This window comes from Pelodiscus sinensis, chromosome 14, assembly GCF_049634645.1.
Source record: "Pelodiscus sinensis isolate JC-2024 chromosome 14, ASM4963464v1, whole genome shotgun sequence".
Lineage (NCBI taxonomy): Eukaryota > Metazoa > Chordata > Testudines > Trionychidae > Pelodiscus > Pelodiscus sinensis.
In genome coordinates this window covers 17505755-17526860 of record NC_134724.1, presented here as the reverse complement: position 1 = coordinate 17526860, position 21106 = coordinate 17505755, and the positions used below count along the sequence as shown (strand labels likewise).

The window sequence follows — 21106 nt, the reverse complement described above, 5'->3', positions numbered from 1 at the left end:
GCTTTTGTTTGGAGTCATTTTAAAGATTTGGGGCCTGATCCTTTGCCACCTGTAAGGGCACCTTGCTTCAGAGGATCACCCTGGTGTAAAGGAGCCCGTGGATGATATAAAGCCAGCATTGCCAGTCCAATGCCACTCAGGGCCCAACTTCAGACTACCAGGAGAGTCGGGCACCTGGGCATGGGAAAGGGACCTGACAGGAACTAGAGTGGGCAGAACTGGAATGCACTGTGCTCAGTTCTTCACTGCCCAGCAGAACAGTCCCTTGAGCTCCGTTCTAGTCAGTGCAGGTTAAAATAGCCCTGTGGCTAATCTCACTTGCTCCTGGAGGTGGCTCAGCCTCCTTGCATGACTCAGGATCCAAGAGAGGGCATAGTATTGTAAACCTAGGTCTATGGGTCGTAGGTTTGTGAACTAAGCATTTCCAAGCCTAAGCTTGAACCACCACACTGCATGGTAAACTAGGGCTTGGAATTGCTGGATCTGGGTCTCGCGGCCATGTGAACGCACCCATACCGCACTGTGCAGATCTCTGGACTTGCCTCTATAGCATGAGTGGTCCAAAATGCAAAACAACGGCTTGGACCTGAGTCACAGCAATTCTTTGGCTCTGACCCACTCCCTTAGCAGGTCCTGTGACCAGGACCTAAGTGCTTGCTAATCCAAGTCAGACTGATATGTGTGTGGAGAGAAGGATTTATTTCGCCTCCACCACCCCTCAGCTTATGCTGATCAACAGCTCAATACACTTAGAGCTAAGACCACAGGCCAGCTGTGAAATTAATATCTGGATTTCAAATCCTCTTTCTACACTCCTACCCCAAGGGTATAAGTATTGTGGAGTTTTAATTCAGCCCCATCGCTGCCTGTGTGCAAGCAGAAACGAGCTAATATTTTTAGCTCTGAACAAAGATTTTCTGAAGCTTTGGGTTTATCTCTACTTGTTTATAAACTCTAAAACACATTGTTCTTAGACTCATAGAATACTAGAACTGGAAGGGACCTTGAAAGATCAAGTCCAATCCCCTGCCCTCATGGTAGGACGCAGCACCGTCTAGATTGGGGTGGCCAACTTATTCTGGGCAAAGACCCAAGATAGCAGTGGATCCAGTGCGAAGAGCCAGGGCAAAGTTGTCGAGGAAAAAAAAAAAAGACTGCCCCTTTTGCCCCTTTAAAAGGAGCCCCTGGTCACATTTGGTTGAGGGAAAAAAAAAAGCTCTTCCCCTTTAAGAAAATGCATTTAAATGCGTTTTGAGGCTTTTTTGGCTACAGCAGGCTCCCGCCATGCAACCGGACAGTTCCCCTGCCCAGGTCAGCACAGGGACCCAGGAGGAGAGGGCCATTTTGGGGGGCGCGGGGACAGCTGATGAGCCACTGGGGCAGGGGAGCTTTGTGAGCAGGAGGGGTTTACTGTGAATGGCTCCCAGTCAGCAGTGCAGTGGGGGTACTAAGGCAGCTTCCTGCTTTTCCTGGCACGGCAGACCATGCTGCCCCCAGAAGCAGCCAGCAGCAGGTTCCCAGCCAATGGGAGGGCAAAACTAGTGCTAGGGGTAGGGGCAGTGCAAGGAGCCCATTGCACTCCCCCCCCCCCAACCTAGAAGCTGGGCCTGCTGCTGGCTGCTTTTAGGGCACAGCCCAGTCTGTGGTGCTGGGACAGGTAGGCAGCCTGCCTTAGCACCCCCACTGGTCACCTGATCCTCCTGCAGCAATGAGACTCGGTGCCTGACATTCTATGACCCATTACTGGGTTGCGACCTGTAGTTTGAAACCCCCTGCTTTAAAGCAGCCTTGCAAAATTGCCATGACCATTTACCAGCACAGACAGAGTCTGCTCAGCTGCCCTTTACCATCACACTGATAAAGACAACTGAATAACATTTTACATGCCTATCAGAAAAAAATCCTTGCCCAAGCTTAGTGGGCATGCAGAATGTTGCATGTCTGCTCTAAAGTGTCATGCCTATAGATACAGGCAAGGTGGGCATGATGTCTTTTATTAGACTAACTACTATTGGTAAGAGACCTTGTTCTTGAGCTTACACTGAGCTCTTCTGCACAGCCATGGTACTCTGTAACTAATAGCATCTCCTCTACACTGAATATGAAATAAACCTAGAAGGAAAACGGATACATTATACATGCTTCTGTGGGTCGGCTACTGTATTTCATTAGTCAGAAGAGGTATCCAGGTCAGATTTGGTAGGTCAGCACAGAACCCCATGCCTTCAGCAGGATCTGAAAATTTAGGTCAACTAACATAATTTGATGGATATTTAGAACAAAAATAATTTGAAGAGACAATATCTACTAATTCCCCAATGAGGTCACTGACCTTAGACTATGAAAAAAATGTTAAGAAGCCAAACAAATTCCATCTCTGTACTGATTTAAGCACCTTCATGTAATCAATAGTAACAATTTAATGGCATTGCACCAACTTTGATTTTTTTTTCAAGATTCTCAATAAAGAGTTTTACAGGAGTTTCATCATTTCAAATATGCCCTTGGGGCCATTTTTTTTAGAGGATGAAAAATGTAATAAACTAAAGTTAAACAAAATAAATCCCTTGAGAAACTTTCTTTGCAGGCCCTTAATCCTCTAGTTTTAGGGCTGTCTGGAGTAAGAGTCAGCCATGTTTCACTTGAAAATTTGGGCCTGACATCTTTCAGCAACAGGGGAAATTTTTTTCTTTTTCAGGGTAGGTGTGAATCTTTAGGGGCTGAGTTTCATGATCAAGTTCTGTTTGTTAGAGGAAGCCACCTGGGATAAGTCCCCGATGACCTGAAAGACCAACCACTATGGAACCTGTGCTTGGGCATTAGAGAGAAAGGCTGTCATTAGCAGGGCCGTGTAAAGCAAAAGTCCATAAACATTTTTTGTTAAATAAGGGCCAGGTTGTGTCTTCCAGGCCCCTGCATCACGGGAAGTGCAGAGCCACACTGCCACTGGAGAGTTTAGGGACAGGGTGTATCTGACTTGCTTTGCAAGATCGTTCAGGAGGCCTCTTCTTTTATCCATCCCCATTGCAGCAATGTGTGTTCCATGGCACATATAAGGAGAGTCAGGTTCTTGTGCCCATAAGTACAGGGGATGCAATCGTGACTGGCTCTGGGCGTGCAAAGGTGGGAAGCTCCTTATTATCCTGCTCATATAGCAATGGCCATCCACAAAATGGCCTAAAAGTTTCCACATCTTCACTCACAATGCCTTTCTACATAGCTCGGGAGGAAGACAGGCAGCAGAGGGACAGAGTGACATCACTAAAGTGTTCCTCATTTCAAGGAACATCACTTAATTTAATCCACAAGTTCCACACAAACTTGGTTTGCCCTTGTTTCTATGGTTTGAAAATTGTTTAAAATAGAAATAAAGAACCAGGACACTTGTCTATACTGCTGGCTGGATCAATGGGCAGCAATCGATCCAGCAGGGGTTGCTTTATCATGTCTAGTATAGACATGATAAATCAACAGCTGATTGCTCTCAGCATTGACTCCGGTACTCCACCTCAATGAGAAGCACAAGCAGGGGTTGATGGAAGAGTGTCTCCTGTTAACATACAGTGGTGAAAACACTGTGGTAAGTACATAGATTTCAGTTGCATTATTCAGCTGAAGTTGTGTAATGTAGACCAGCCCTTCAAGCTACGGTATCACTCCCTTAAGCTTGAAGGGTAGATATAGTTTGAAACGAAAATGAGCAAGCAACTATTTGACACTAAGGAAGGAATCCCACAACAGTACGTTGCCCTTATAAATATTCTGTATCCCTCAATTGGGTCTTTGCCATATACCATTGCACATTTAGGCCTGGGCAAGTTGAAAGGTATATGGAGTGAGATAGTTTTGAAGAAGAGGAGGTCTGACTTTGGCATAAATTCCAATAATTTCTTCCCTAAGTATATTGAAAGTATTACACACCAATTTCTGCTTCAGATATGTGCACTGAAAGCACTGCAGGTTGTGCCTATGTAGGTGGGGGATTTTGTCTTGTATTTGTATTTTGCAACCCAGTGATTCCAATCATTTGCTTGGCTACACCAATGCAGCAGCAGCAGGTCTTAGAAGCATGTGTTCCTTAGAGACAATGCATCTATCTAGCCAGCAATTCCAGGTTTATGTGGCATATACAATATTTATTTTGAAGATCAAAAGTTGCCTGCTTGTTAGGCTGCCCACAGAACTACTTGTTTTGGACTGTGAGCAAGAAGAGGGGCAGTAGTAGTAGTAGTAGCAGCAGCTGCAGCAAGCAGGGATGGGCAACCGTCATGGAGTTAAGAGTTTTATGTACCACTCACAATTTGGGGGGTGGAGGTGGGGAGCGGATGGGTGCACAAAACTAATTAAACGTCTCTAAACTTTTCTCCATCTGGCTTCTGAAGGTGCTACAATAATTTAAGAGCAACATTCTCAGCTGAAAATGGGAAACAGTATTAAGCACTATGGACAGAAGCACCTGCCAGACCAAAAGCTAACTTGGTACAAGACGGTCTCCTACAGATGATAAGTATGCTGGGACATAGTTCTAAACAGTAACTTTATTTTTTATTTGCACATGCTGTAATGCGTGCACACTTAGTGAGACATTGCATCCCATTTTTTTGTGGAAATATGCATAAAAATATGACATCACTTGACATTTTGCCACAGCAGTAATGGTTATTGCATTCCTGTACTTTTGCATGTGCAGTTTTGTGTGGGAGCTCTTTAGCAGCAATTTAAAAAAAATTGGCACATTTTGTATATTACCAGTGTTTAATGTCAGTCCATAATGGTAATTTTCCCACAGAGTTAACGAAAGGATGCCCTATCAACCTCCGGGTTTGATCCCAAATCCATTAATACAGATCAAATACTTCAATTTTATTTTACATAGGATAGAGTACAAGGTTTGTAGAAAAATGCTGCCATGGAATTCGTACCAAGAAAGTTGCTCAGACTATTGCTGCATACAGGATGGAGGAACTCTCCCTTCATTTGTCCCAGTTACACCCAGTTGGGAGAAGACCATGAGGAACCCAACTAACAGTTCCTGAAATATGAATGTATATGGATAGAACTCTGAAAATCAGGCCACTTGAATTTAGGTGCCTAAATGAGTGTTCGGAGGTCAGGTTTGGAAGTTTGGCAGTTTTCTAACCATTTCATCTGACTAAACCAACTAGAGGGTGGGTGACACTACTCTTTCAAATAAATATCATTTGAAAAGAAATCAGTGCTCAGGCAGTACCATTGGGAGGTCGAAACAGACCAGGCAGTACTTGCTTAACCATTCATTCCAAGTACTCCATTCATCATGCCTATGTCCGAAAATGATTAACAGTGGAATGTTCAAAAGCACTTAAGGGGCTTTGGGTTTCAACTCCTGATAGTGCCTAGTGCTCTGAGATGCTTTCAAAAATTCCACCCTAAGCCCATTAGTAACACTTCCTAAGCAAACATCCTCTGAACATTCATAAAAAAAGCTCTGCTGTCTGAGGGAAGCCGAGAATGTAAGCGAAGACCTTCCACTATCAGGCATATTGCTGCAAAACTCTTTTGCAACTTTCCCTTCCAGGCATCTCTACTTGTTAAGAATTATGCAAACCCAAGAAGACAAAGTAGGTGATGAGCAAACATTTTTTGGCGTGTGCATTTCGCATTCATTGAAGGTCCCCTATTGACATATCTTTCCCAGAACAGGTGTATAACAGGTAGTAGCACTGTAAAGTTCTCCTTCACTATGCTAACTGACCAATATGCCTCAGCACTAACATGGCATGATCACCCTAAGGGTAACCAGTCTGTATATACATCTTGTTTTCTCTGATGATCCAAGAGGCCAGACAATGACAGTTGTGGTTGAGATGTACTGAGATCACCAGTGTCCTAACAATTCCCAATGGACCAAACCCATTTCATACAGCCCACGGAACAGCCAGTAGATGGTCACAATTTTTACTCACTATAATGTTGATTGTGATTGCTAAAGCACTGGTGTTTCAGAGAGAGATACAAGTTTCTGTAACCTGCATTACTGATCTTCCCAGACATTTCATCCTCTTGGACTCAAAGGAATTAGCATCAAATGATTTTCAGTCTGTGACTGTATTAACTCACTGCTCAGTTCCCTCGTGCTATCAATGCACAAACTCACTCTGAGCTTTGCTTCGCCATCCTCTTCATAAAGAAAGGGAACAGACAAGGGAAGACTGAAGTATATAAACATGGAAAGGGCTTAATTTCACACTGGTGATCGGTCCCTTGCAATAGAAAGTCCTCTAGGAAGGTTGCAGAGGCTTACAGGAGACATAAACGGGGTAGGCTGAAAAAATGTAGTTAATACACTGCAGTCTCCCGCTTTTTGGTTAATAGTTATGTAAGGAAGACATGCTTCATTTTCTCAATCTAGAATTCTGAAATGTGCTCTTATGCTGAACAATAGGGATCTCATTGTGTAGACGACAATTAATCAGAGGCAGCAAGTGGGGGAAAGGGGCAGAGTGGGAGCCAGTGCCTGGGAGCAGCTAGCTTAAAAGCCAGTTCCCCACGAGCTCGAGATCCACCTGCCCCCCATGTGCTGTTACCTTTGATAGAGAGGCAGCAGTGTGGAGGGTGAGGAGAGTAGGTTGAGCTAATATGCCTGCCCCCCCCCCCCCCTGCGTATAGGCTCTTGTGAACCCGCCTGCCACCCACCTTTGCTGCCTCCTACAGAGGCAGCAGAGGGTGGTGAGGACAGGCAGGAGCCAGTGCTGGGGGAAGCCGGCTTAAAAGGTGGGGAAGTGTGTGTGTGGGGGGGGGGCTCCAAACTCCCCACAGAGGCAGCTGCCGACCCCCTATGCACAGGGGCTGTTGCTGGGAATCAGTCTCTGTTCAGGGAGAGCTCAGACCTGCCATAGACAGAGGCTGCTTTGTGGTTGCTTCCTCTGCCCCCTCCCCCCCCACCTATGCTGCTGCCTCTGTCTGTGGGGATCTCAGAGCTCTGCGTAGAGGGGCTGCTGCCACCCTGCGCTGCTGCCTCTGATACAGAGGCAGCAGCATGAGGTGCCAGGGGGGTTCCCAGGAGCTGGGCTGGGAGCACTGGCTGCCGCCTCCTGCCGACTATCGAATAGTCGTGTAACCGCTAAAATTTCATGCGGCTACATGACTATTCAGTTACACAATAGCTAACATCCCTGCTGAGCATTACAAAAACTAAAACAAAACAAGATCCGTTTTCTGATTTGAAAGCATGAATGTCAAAGCTCCGGATGTATCAGAGCCTTCTGTTTCTCTCAGCAGCATCTCACAACTGCTTATATAAACCCATGAATTAATAACAGCTCATGACATTTTTATTTTAATGAAATTTAAAAAGGCAGTTATTAGATATACATACACACAACTGATTCTGTAAGTGTTAGTCATAAATATATAACATTCAGAAGTACAAAATACACTTTCTCCACAGCACAATTTCACAGCAATATAAAGAGTTGAGCAGGTAAGTAACCAAGTGCCTATCTTGATAATAGAAGCCAATATTTTGGCATTTGTTATTTTTTAAAAAGTTCATTCATTACTCTAAGCAAGCTGGTTCATAACGATGTAGCTGTCAATGCAGGAAAAGGTGCTCAAGTCTGGAATAGGAGGATAGTGGCCCCATAACCATCATGATGCACCCTTCCTTCCCCCCCCCCCTTTTCCCACATCTTGAAACACATTCTCCTCTTTCCCTTCCGCCTTCCCAACAGTGACAAGTGGGGCTACAGCGCAATCATCTGTATCCCAAATTGAGCACTGCCATGAAAATGAAAATATCTGACTTAACATTAACCCATTGGATACCTTGCAAACCAACCAATCAAAGAGTAACAGCAATATGACATTGATAAGGCATTAATGATTAAGTGGCGGTATTACTCTCAAGAAAGAGTATGCCTATGTATAAAAATATATGTCATAGCGATTGGGTAAATCCAACACTATATAACACTGTGCGAAAAGTAATTAGGAGTTAAAAAAGGCAGTACTGCAAGAAATATTTACAGTTTCAGACTGGGCTTCAAGAAAAAGAAGGCAACAAAGCTAGTTATGGACACATCTGGTTTAAGTACAGATTGAACCTCTCTAATCTGGCACCCTCGGGACCTGACCAGTGCCAAACCACAGAAGGTTAATACTGTCTAGCATTATCTACCCTTCCACTGCTCAAGGGGTTCTTAGAAGACATTTAGGGGTAAATTAGAGCTAAATAACAGCACAGAACACATAGCTAGGACTGGCGGCTGTAAACAAACTTTATGGGATCATGGGATATTTGGCCACACGCATGGTAAGTGGACATCTGGCTAAGTAAAATCATGCCAGACCATGAATGTTGCCGGATCAGAGAATGCCAGATTAGAGAGCTTCAAACTGTATTATTATAGGCACTGTCAGTAGTGCCTTTAACAAGTTATGCAATACAATCACTCTGGTAAAATACTTAGATCCAGGAAACAGGATTGATTATATGAATTGGTAAGTAAAAAAAAAGGATCCCAGTCTATAATCCTACTTATGGAAGTAACTTGCTCAGCTTGTTACTTGACCATTTGTAGTTTCCTGCACAAATGATTTAACAAAGATAATGCTTCAGTTCTGTATTTCCCACTGTCTTGACAGACATTTCTGTTTGCAACACAACCGATCGGAAAACACAGCTTGGCAGGTAGAAAAAAAAATCTGCATGTAAACTCCGCAAGCTGGCAGCGGAACTGCCACTGGAGTTATGCTGATGGAACACATTAAAAAAAGGACAGTTTTAAATACGCACTTCAGTCGTCATACAGGTATGTTGTTTTATTACCGTCAAGACACAACAAAGAGCATAGCTCCACTTATGCTAAACAGCCTTTGCTGCCACTAGAATTAGAATGAGAATGAGAGAGAGATTTCAAAAGAGTCGGCCAGTAGCACGGAGGCAGCCCCTACTGTACAGAAGCCCTGGGAGCACTAGTGAATGTCTTGGTCTCAGGAATAAGGCTACCAACCATAATGCTCTTTAAGAATTCCTTTTTCGCTGGCTTGCTGGAGTGAAGCTGATAGTGATCACCCACATTTGCCCTTCCAACCTAGGGCAATATAAAGATACTGTGGGTGGAATCAGCTGCAGGGGAGCTAAGGAGAATGGAGAAACAGGGAGAAGGCATTGGCTCAGGATATCAGAATATAAACAGGGATATACTGTGGCTCAAAGTGAAGTGGGTGCAAGCCCTCCATTTTTCTAGACTGGCCTTTAATTGACAGTAACTCCCTTTTGTGGTTACAAGGATAAGGAGGGAGGGAGGAGGAGGAAGAAGACGACGACGACAAGAAACACCTTGCACTGATGCCTTGGGCATACTGGCTTCAAACTAGTAATACTGCATCTTTAAAAAATTGACATGCTTGAATTTCTTTTAAAAAAGAACTTTGAACTCTACTAGCAACTACTGATTGACAATCCCTCTTCTACGCATCTACAATATAAAAAGACAGTGATATGTACAGAATCTTTTCTGGGCTGGAAAAAAGTTTTCATAAACACACTATTTTAGACTGAGTTCAGGAACAAAATAAATCATACATATACACAGAGTAAGCTGACAGGTAGACTCCAGTGTAGGAACACCATTTTCCAATCAATTTTTCACTTTACAGAAATCCTAATTTTTAAATTTTAAAAACCGCTGAATGTATCATGTCCAGTCCATTACATAAAGAGAGAAATTGCTAGGCATTCCAGTCTTCCCCCATTGTTAGATTTGTCACAGAATCAGGATCCTTTACTTCTCCTTTTACTATAATTTCCTATCACACAGATTCTCATGTCTCACCTCTCCCACACAGCCATCTGCAGAATACAAGCATCTTTTATGAGGTCAGTGAATTCAACTCATGCTCACTACAGGGAGCAGAGCTTTTCTAGTCTAACTCACTGATCAGTTCTTTGTCCATGCACTCTGTGTGATGAGAATGAAGGGCAGCAGGGGCTGCATCAAGAGAATCAGTATCAAGGTATTAAAATAAATAGTTTAAGTGCATTGAGTAATTTCGTGACACCTTGGAGACTAACAAAAATATATAGCATTATGACCTTTTGTGGGCAAAACCCACTTCATCAGATGATGAGCTAGAGAGGAACAACAGAAACCAATTTATTTATAACAGAATAAAAAGGTATCTGTCAATCATAGGACCAGTGCTAATGAGGCTAATTAAGTGGGCTGGAAGTGTTCCATACTTAGCTTTTGATGTAACAATGAGATGTTAAAGGCAGGGGGAAACTGGCTTCATAATGCAACATCCAGTTAATGTCTTTGTTCAAGCCCAGGGAAACGATGTCAAATTTTCAGATGAATACCAATTTATTAGTATCTAAGGTGCCACAGGTCTACTCATTGTTTTTAAAGTTACCAACTAACATGGCTGCCCCTCTGAGACAATTTAAGTGCACTGTCTCCTCAGCTAACTGAGGATTCCTTTCATTCCCTAGGGCAAGAGAAGAAGTGCCCATTTTTAAAACAGGATGACTCTGCTGAGGAAAGTACAGCCCAGAGATCTGAGGCCTCTGCAGTTCTTTATCTAGTTCAGAAATAGATTCAGTTTTCATTAAACAACACAACTGAAAACACATACATAAAACACCCCTCCAATGGCACAAAGTGCAGGGGACTGGCCCTAGAGATTAAAGAGACAAATGGTCGGAAAGCCTCAGAGGACTACTTACTCAGCTATGTGACATGCAAGGAAGCAGGACAGGGTGGGGAAAGCCCCAGTCACATGACTGAGGTTGAGAGCAGGGTCTCAGTGGCCTGCTATCTTTGGCCTGACAGACTGTGGAAGTCTCTCTGGATGAGACCCACATGATCAGAGCTCGCCACATGACGACATGGACTCTTGTCCATGGCAACATCCACCCAACGAACCGCCATGATTACCTATGCAAGTTAATGCTGACAAAAGGGACTGTTGTATGACAATTGTCCTCCCTGCTGGAAGACACCTCCGAGTTCAGAAGTAGCTTCAAGTAGCCAGGCAAAGGCAGTATGTGGGCTAGTAATGTGTGGAGACACCGGGCCTCTGAGTGGATGGCCTTAGTTTCCTGTCGATGTCCAGAGATCTGTGAGGATCCCAGAGCATCTACCAATTTAGGCAGCTGAATCCTCTTCCCCTTCTCCAAGGGGACTGGATTGCAACCTTCAAAGGATTTAAAAGAAGCTTAGTTTCTTGTCCATGGGTGATTCTCCCTCCCACAGCAGGGATTACCTGGCCATAAATATTCATTTTACATCTGCTCTCTAATCCAACCAATCATGTGAGAACGTAAACAGAATTTCTAGACATTTCTGACGGATCGACCAGGCAGCAAGACTCAGATCCATGGAAACGCTTGCACCATGATGGATGGCCTGAGTCTCCCAAATGCCCAGTGATGTGAAACCCTGAAACGGTGGGTTTAAAACAAAAAAAGGCGAATACTCAGCAGTTTAGCATGCATGCGAAAATTCAGGTTAACTCCACTCTGTTTTTGGCAGGCAGTGGCTTGACCGATTGGTTCCTATCACAAATTAGTTGTAATCACCCTGTTTGGCTCATGAAACAAACTAGCTCACTGCTCTCAGTAAATAAGCTTAGATGACTCTGTTGTAACAGGGCATCTCTTAACTGTTAAAAGGTAATGTTGCACAGGATATAAAAAAGGCATTCATAGAAAGGAAATGCTACTGGTGCTGAAACAATATTCTTGATATGCTATGCAGTAATTTTTATAAAAAGGATCTGTTGGGGGAATGCAATAGTAGAAGGCAAAAAATAAAATAAAACCAGGTAATGAGAAAATTATAGAAATATAGGCCTCACTCAATAAAAACAGTAACAGCTTGTGTAAGTAAATATATGGCATAAATCAGACTTACCAAAATCAACCAATTAGTGTTATTTCTAAGTAAAGTGATGCAGAATCCTGCAATATCTAAGTTCTGCAATATCTTGTCACCTCTTTCAGTATACAGTCTGAAATGGACCCTTTTTACATGTAAAAAAAAACTCCTACCAATACAGGAAATCACATTATACAGCACAAGATATACATACAGTACTAAAATGTACACATATTCAAGTTTGAGTTAAGAGAGGGAAAAAGGTGCTGAATCTTCTGGTCAGAGAGGACTACTTTATGTTGTGTAATCTCACATTCAAACTGACCTAAAAAATCTCAAGAATCAAAGAAATCAGAATACTAAGTCTGTTCTCAGAAATTTAACATTAAAGCAAGGCTTTGAAACAGAACTACAGACCAATAACTGAACGTTTCCTTACATGTTTTCTTTGTTAGTCTTTGTTACTTCATTATCTATTTAAAATTTACCATTTAAAAGGGAGCATTAGGAATTGTTCACATTCAAATATTTAGGACTCAGATTTTTCACAATCAAGTAAAGTTCTTCATCTCTGAGGGTGGTGGCAAGAAAATACAAAATGGTTCTGTCAGTGACCACCACCAAGTGGTGTAACTTCTTCCTCAGTACTCACACACTGGAAGAAGAGAGAGCAAACTCCTGTATCACTATCTGAAGCATGAGCAACATGACTTCTTGTTAGTAGATTCTATGGTAAAGCAACACAAAAAAGCAGAGCCAAAAATACACTGAAATGGTTTTGTTGAACTTCATTTCACTTTTCTGCTTCGTAAATTATTCAGAAAATGGTGGAAACATGCCCAGATCAGCAAAATCTTCAATGTTGTAATTGCCAGTGCCCTGTGTTGGATCCCCTGGCATAGGCAGCATGTCCTGCATAAGGAAAATCAAAGTGAAGTGTTACTTTATAGCATGCTATCCAGGCACAAATGTGGGTTTTTTTTAAATCATTTTTAAACTTAACACCAGAAAAGGCCAAAGACCAGAAAAAGAAGGTGAAATTCATCCGAGCAGAGGGCTAGCCTCCACGTTTGTGGAGGATCTACTTCCTTCTGAACAGCGTTCTGTAAACAGTGCCTACGTTTACTCTGACTGCACCTCCGCTGAAGAATGCTGCAGGTTTTCCTCCAGGTCAGCGAGCAGCCATGTACTTCAGAAAAGGGAGTGGTCCAGCAACCATTTCTCTGGTGTAAGTGGAGTTCAAGGTAACTGTTCCCAAATCTCCTGAGTTATGTGAAGTCCATGCAAGAGTCTTTGGGTATGTCTACACTACCCTCCTAGTTCAAACTAGGAGGGTAATGTTGGCATACCGCACTTGCAAATGAAGCCCGGGATTTGAATTTCCCGGGCTTCATTTGCATAAGCGGGGCGCCGCCATTTTTAAAACCCCGCTCGTTCGAACCCCGTGCAGAGCGGCTACACGGAGCACGAACTAGGTAGTTCGAACTAGGCTTCCTAGTTCCAACTACCGTTACTCCTCGTGGAATCCCTTTGAAGTAGGAATAAGAGATCCTCCGGAAAAGGGCTTTTTTCCGGAGGATCGGGGCCAGTGTAGACGCTCTTTTCCGGCTTTTCTAAAAGCCGGAAAATAGCGGCGGACATTTTTATTTAAATGCCGCGGGGGATATTTAAATCCCCCGCGGATTTCCCTATTACGACCTGTCAAATTAGCATGCCCCTTTCGAAAAAGGGGCCAGTATAGACGTAGCCTTAGAGAGTACTGAACCTCCTTTTCCCAGTCAGGAACAAAGCCAGGGAAGAGGAATCCCTTCTGGAAAATGGTTGTGCTATCCTTTCAGCTCTTAGAATAACAAGCTCTGGCAGAACTTGGTTTTGCAGTAGGAGAAGGAGCATGATACAGGTTGGACCTCCCTAGTCCAGCACTCTTGGGACTCAATCAGTCCTGAAGGAGGAAGTTTGACAGACCATGGGAGGCCACCTCTTCTGCTGACAGGCTCTCCTGGAATCTGTCAACAAATGGCCAGGCTGCCAACTCCTCAGCTGCTCTTGCCAGCTTGCCAGGGCTCCATGGCCAGCTGCGATCAGCTGGCATTCAGCAGCCCCGAGGCTGCCCTGGGGTGATAGGACTCCGCTGGGGTGGTAGGGTCTCTGGACCAGCAACATCCAGGGTCCTGCCGGATCACAGATGTTGCCAGATAAGAGAGTTCCAGACCAGACAGGTTCAACCTGTAATACGAACCGAAACAACAAGAAATAACAAATAACCTCAAAGCATCTGCTCGAGAGGATGAACTACCCTCATCCAAGAGCACCAAAATGCGGTATCACCCTGGGAAAGGATGTGCTTTAAATCTAACTCGCTGGCCCCTGGAGAGTGGAGATAAATGGGATGGACTAAAGAAGCTCATTTCCCAAGAAGCTTGTTCCCCTAACTTCTGGTCAATGACACAGCTGCAGTTGTATACTAGGGGTGTCATTGTCCACTATAAGCGTAGTCGACTATACGATAACTGATAAACCTAGTTAAACTTAAGCCTGGTTATCAGTTAATCTTGTCGTTTACTCATTCTCCACTTCCCCTCCCCCCACTGCCTCTGTATCAGGGTGCAGGGAAGCAGAAACTAGTGCTGGGGGGAGCTGGCTTAAAAGCTCGCTTCCCCCAGCACCGTCTCTGCAGTGCCGCCTGCCCCTCCACGTAGCTGCATCCCCCAGCACCATCTCCACTATCTTTCAGAGGCAGCAGTGCAGGGGGGAGGGCAGGGGACACTGCCGGACCAGCTTCTGTCTGTGGTGGGCCCAGACTCACCACGGACAGAGGCTGTTTCAAAGCAGCCTCCTCCGCCCTCTCCCGCTCCCCTGCTGCAGCCTCTGTCCATGGGGAGCTCAGACCTCTGCAGACAGGGGCTGCTGCTGCCCTACGCTACTGCCTCTGTATCAGAGGTGGCAGCGCAGGGTGGCAGGCAGCCAGTCTGTGAGGGGAGCTGGTTTTTAAACTGGCTTCCCTCATGGACTGGGCCTGCCACCCTGTGTTGCTTTCTCTGAGCACTGAGTGGCAGGGGGCTCCCTGGGAGTGGGGTCAGGAGTGCACTGGCTGCCAGCCTCACCCCCAGGGACTATTGAATAGTTGTGTAACTGCAAAGTTCTGATTCAATTATCCAATATCTAACATCCCTATTGTGTACCTTAAGCCAACCTTCTGAGGCTAGTATAGACCTAGCCTAACCTGGATTTATAGATCTGGATCAGGGTATGAGGAGGAAATTCTAGCCAGGACTATCTACCTACTGGTTTCTCCCTAAAATGCATAGCTCCTTTGCCGAGGAAGCAGGGGGGAGGAGAAAACATTTCAAACCACAGTGCTTATGCTCTGGCAGAAAAAAATGCTTTGAATTCTATCAAAGACTTTCCTCATCCCAGATAACATCCCTATAAGCCCCAGGGTAGCACATCTCATACTGACAGATACTGCTTGTCATGTAGACTGTTTCCACGCTGGCTCAGGTGACTAAGATTGTTGTTTAAGACAACTTTGACTTTCTTATGACAACTGTAGACACAAGGAAACTGTGTTTCTACTCACTTGGAAGACTTCAGTCTGACTGGGCTGCTGGTGAGAATGCTGGTCACTGCTTTGCTGATTATGATGCTGGCTTTGCCATTGGGACCACACCTCCGAAGGTCTCCCTTGGAATTGTCCACTGCTTTGGCCACTCTCAGCTGAAAGATTCAGATTTACACAGACAGTTGCTTTAAAAGTCACATGGATGTTTTCTGAGACTTTTTTGAAGAGCTTTGATGTTCAGAAGTAAATTTTATAGCACAGATACTCAGCAAGGAGTATGGTGGGAATGTAGCCAAGGGGTTTTGACACTGATCTCAAGGGCACAAGACAGGGACCAAAGAGAGTGGATTACTCTGGCTGTACCCACCCAACAGGGACAACGTGCTGACTATAGTAGAGCACAAAGTAAAATACAGAAGAGTGCAATGAAACCTAACCTGGGCTTGCCAGGTTTTTCCTCAGTCCTGCCTCTCTTTAGTAACGAGAATAAGTACCTGCCACTTCACATAAAAACAGAATGACAAGACAGGCATTTGAATGCACTTCCTCTTTAATAAACTCTTGGATCAAAAGTGGAACCAGGAGGAGTACTGCTAATGATGGATTATACAATTCAAATTTTGAAAAGGCAGCATGTCAGCACGCCACGTACATGTTGTTCCATGACCTTTTAAATAGTAAGATAAACAGGCGCTCATCTTATTTAGAAGTCGTGTATTTAGAAAAACATTATTTTGACCTCCATTATTATAGGGGTAAAGCAGCTATTTAATTCATGCAGCTCCAGTCTTGGAATTGTAAACCTTGTTTCACGAGGCATAAAGGGATCAGTCGGCAAAGGCTTCCCCAGCCGACAGACCCACATCTAGACTGCCGTGCTGTGTCGGATCAGCTTATTGTCGGCACAGCGTGGCGGCCATATGTATTTTAATGAAGAGGGATTATTTAAATCCCCGCTTCTTTTGACTATGCCGAATAAACTAATTTACATGGCTCCGTCGACGGAGCCATGTAGTTTAGACACACCCAAAGTCTACGTCTACATTGGCTCCTTTTCCGGAAGGGGCATGTTAATTTCACGAGTCGTAATAGGGAAATCCGCGGGGGATTTAAATATCCCCCGTGGCATTTAAGTAAAAATGTCCGCCGCTTTTTTCCGGCTTTTAGAAAAGCCGGAAAAGAGCGTCTACACTGGCCCCGATCCTCTGGAAAAAGCGCCCTTTTCCGGAGGATCTTATTCCTACTTTGAAGTAGGAATAAGATCCTCCGGAAAAGGGCACTTTTTCCGGAGGATCGGGGCCAGTGTAGACGCTCTTTTCTAAAAGCCGGAGGCCAGTGTAGACGGCTTTTCTAAAAGCCAGAAAAAAGCGGCGGACATTTTTACTTAAATGCCGCGGGGGATATTTAAATCCCCCGCGGATTTCCCTATTACGACTCGTGAAATTAACATGCCCCTTCCGGAAAAGGGGCCAATGTAGACGAGCCCAAAGAGTGCTAGTTCATTTGGGTTTTGAAGGAATAAAGAGGTTTAATGTTAAGACGACCAATGTTGTCATAATGACCTTTTCAGGATTATGGACCTGGTTCTTAAACTGATACCACATACTTCATTTGTCAGCTATTTTACCTACCCTTTTTATAAGTACAGACCAGCAAACCCAGAGATATCTCAGGATATCCGCATCCACGGATACAGATGCAGATATCCATGGCTCATTTTTGCAGATACAGAGAATTTTTGTATCTGCACAGAGCTCTATTTAGGAGTATATTCATAGATTATGTTTATCAACTGAAGTCAATTGGATTTCTCTTTATACTTTGGTAGGCAAATTTTGCCCTAAATACATAAAATATAATCCAATAGTTTTCCTTCTGTTGGAACCAAAAAACTGGCTATTTGTAAAGCCCTCGTTCCAAGATTTATATGTTCTATAATATTTTGGATAGCTTTTGGCTGCTGCTGCCAAGCCAGGAAATGGAAAATTAAACTTCTTCGCTAGATATACAACCGTGTTTGTGGTTGGCTGGCTCTTTCACAGCACAATACAGCATCATTGCTTTCCTTAAGCTCAGATGGGAGAGGGAAGGTGCATCTCCTGTGAATTGCTCAGGAAGCAATATAGGTATTGATTTTCAGTAGTGGGTGCTGCATGTCTTGTTTTGGGAACTAAAAATGTTTCTAGCAAACCTGAAAACCATTTCCCTTTGATAGGTTCTGTTTTTGCCTTTTTTCCTTCAGACACTCAAATCGAAAATTTGGGGGTCACTGGTAGATCAGGACCAGGCAGGTCATAACCACAGGCCAACTTCCTAGCCATTAGCACAGAACCATACAATTCTGCATGCCATGTTGCATTATATGCCCTACAACCAGAAACCAAAATTTCCACACAGAAAAATGTACGGGATTGCAAAGGGAAGTAGCCAAAATGCCTGACTTCACAGTTTGTCATTGCTCCACAAGGTGCAAAGTCACAAATGCCTCCACCCTGACTCCGATCTCTCTCTACTGCCAGCTATGAAATCTGGTATGAACGGTAAGCCGTTTCCCAGAAGACCGATGAATTGCAATGGCATGCTTCTGTCACATCTGGGCTGGAGAATTACCACTGCTCCCCTGCTGACAAATAATTCAGCTGACTCAAAAATCCTGCAGCCGCACTATTGGTCACAACAAAATTCACTGACGTTACCCCTTAAAGGAAAGCTGCATCAGTTTTGCTCAGTAGGATGTGCTAACATTTACGCAGTGAGATAAATGAGCCTATTGTTCAGCAAGACAGAGGTTACCAGCAGTTTCAGGCTGCTCCTTTCAGTAATAAATGGATTTATTAATAGATTTCAAACTGATGTAGATCAGGAAATATTTCCCACCAAATGAATAGGTCCTTGCCAATGTTCCCATTTATGTGTGGAATAAATTTTGTTATGTGCACCAAGACACGTGCAGATGCACACCACCAGTAGATATACATGCTGCCAGCTGTGCGGCATTTGAAACTCTCTAGGATGGCCTTCCAAGTGTTCAACTTACAGGGAACACCGGTCCTTGCTAAGAAGTTTGGGCCCCCAGTGCAAGCTCTCTAAAAAACAAATGTATCAATTCTAACAGAAACGGTGGCATGATTAACTTAACAGGAAGTCATTCATTTTGATGTACACATCCCCCTGCACTGCTGTTGAGTCCAGCAAGGCAGCATAATGCAAGTGCATGAGGCCTAAAGAGTGAAAAGGGCTTGAATTTCATTCATAAAGGTTCATAAATTTCATTCATAAAGGTTAAGTGAAAAGTGAAGGTGAACAAATTAGCATTAAAAGCAAAAATAAAAATGAGTGTTTTAACTTTCTACCTGTGGTAATGATAATAACCTATGTAAGGGGAAGCTAAGGGTTTCAAATGTTAAGTTCAATGGAATATGAGGATTTTTTTTTATTTTGTTCCTCAAACAATGAGAAAACAGTGCTAGAGAAATTGGACAGAATTTGCTTTAAACTTTAGTGGCTTGATCCTAAGCTCACGTAAATCAGTGGACAGATCCTTTCACTGACTTCAGTAGGCTTTGCATCAACTCCTTGTGTAAATAAGATACTACGGTCAATGTGTCATTTTAAATCTTTTGCTTAGTGTGTATATAAAAGCTTATATGACTTTGGCCAAGAATAGCTGAGTTCTCTTTCTTCACCTTTAGTTCCTGGCAGCCTACCTCACACTTCTGCAGCTGATTCACTGACTGCTCTGAACTACGAGCATGTTGTGCTGGATTTAGGAATGTTGCTGTTTTGTTTGTTGGCTGTGGTATTCCTTAACCCAGGACTCAATAGCCATCAGAATTTTATATTCTAATTTCCACTGCATGCATTCTTGTAGGCAATTGCTATCAAGGCCACTATTTTAGAAGGTGCATGTATAGAAAGGAATAGGGAAATGTTCTTGTTTCATTATTTTTAGTCTCATTTCACTTATTGATTTTTTTCCTGTTAAAGTGCTCCCTCAGGAACAGCTCATACTTGCATGCTTACTGAAGAGAATGAATAGCACAGTTATCCTTAATTATGCTACTTAACTATGTATGCTGTAATGTAAGCAGCTGTGGAATTTCACACACTTCAGGAATGATCATGAGGCTCACATGTGAAGGCTTCCAGCCACTAGTAAGTACCTATATAACATCAGGGTTGAACCCCTGAACCTTGTGAAGGAGACTGCACAACACTGCTGGATAACTCTCTGAAATATCAAAAAGTTGATTTTGCTGTGCTGCTGAGCAGTTCTAAACACTCCTAATGTTTTTCATGCTGTCCAAGTGTATGGGCACCAGTCTTTCCAAAGACACTACTCAGGTTACTCATGTTCCTGAAGGAGCATGTACAATGTGCACCTGGATTTTTTCCGATTTAATTTTCTTTTTACAAAGTATAAAAACATGTGAGGCCTCAGATTACTAGCATGGATGATTACTGGCGGCAGTACCATCTTAAGTTTACAGACACAGGGCCGTATAGGCATTTTATAACAGATGGCATATTGCACAACAGCATAGAGAGTTTTGAGATAGCATTGGCACTACAAGTCGCACCTCTATAAACTGGAACTCTCTGGTCCAGCAACATTTGTGGACCATGGATGTTCCAGGATCAGAGTCTCCCTCCTGTGGGGGGCCAGGGCCACACAGCATGAAGGGAGGAGGACTTGCAGCGCAGCTGGGCAGCAGGAGAGGGGGAATTCATCTGAGCAGTGGAGGGAGCCAAAAGGCCAACTGGGAGGGGCAGAGCAGGGAGGCCACAAATGATCTCCTCTGGTGCAGCAAAATCCCTCTTTCAGGACCTAAGTCAGGTCCTGAGGGTGCTGGAAAAGGGAGGACCAACCTGTAATAGTTTTACTCATTCTTTTTGTATTTGTTTTTAAATGTAACGACTCCAATTCTGCCTTCCATCTGTGTCATACAACTCCACTGACTGTATATAGCCATAACTGTGGTAGTTGGCTGAATGTACAAGAAAGTGCTTCTAATCCTCCATGGACTGGATCATACCATTATAATAAAAAAGAATCAAACTGCAACAGGTACCGAGATGGGCTAGTAGGATGATCAGGGGATTGGAATGTCTCATGATAGGAGACTAACGAAGCTGGGCTTGTTTTACCTAGCAAAACGAAGGCTGAGAGGGGATCTAATTGCTCTCTATAAATACACCAGACTAAGCACCAGGCAGGGGCAAGAGCTATCAAAGCTAAACAACAATGTTGGCATGAAAACAGAGAGATCTACACTGGCCAAAAGTGAATTCTGGTAGAAATTAGAGGGTTAATAACCATCAGAGTAGTGAGATTCTGGGACCATCTCCCAACAGGAAAGTGGGGGCAAGAAACCTAACTGGTTTTAAAATGGAGTTTGATCAGTTTATGAATGAGTTACATATACGGATGTAAGCAACTAGTCAAATCGCTACTCAACTAGTTGCTTGCCCCCTCCCCGCTGTCTGAGGCACCAAGGGGAAGGGAGCAAGAGCCAGTGCTGGGGGGAGCCTAAAAGGTGGCTCCCCCCAGCACCATCTCTGCGGGGGAAGGGAGGAGGGGAGGCAGAAGCGCAGCGGGGGAAAAAGACACGAGCAGGGATCGCGAGCAGGACTGCTGTGCCTTTCCCTTTGAAATGTACAAGATCCATGGGCGACTCTT

The 21106-nt window shown here is 43.9% G+C and overlaps 1 protein-coding gene across 9 annotated transcripts in view; it reads right to left on the bottom strand.

The window, feature by feature from the left end:
* Positions 1-7291: 7291 nt before the first annotated feature.
* Positions 7292-21106, bottom strand: part of ARNT2 (aryl hydrocarbon receptor nuclear translocator 2) — a 174826-nt gene continuing 161011 nt past the window's right edge. For all 9 annotated transcript variants that reach the window (XM_075897103.1, XM_075897104.1, XM_075897105.1 and 6 more), the window contains 2 exons: positions 15445-15581; positions 7292-12776 (listed from right to left, as the gene is read on the bottom strand). In XM_075897103.1, the coding sequence (XP_075753218.1) occupies positions 12678-12776; positions 15445-15581 (236 nt within the window). In that variant the 3' untranslated portion in view covers positions 7292-12677. The remainder of the gene's footprint in view (positions 12777-15444; positions 15582-21106) is intronic.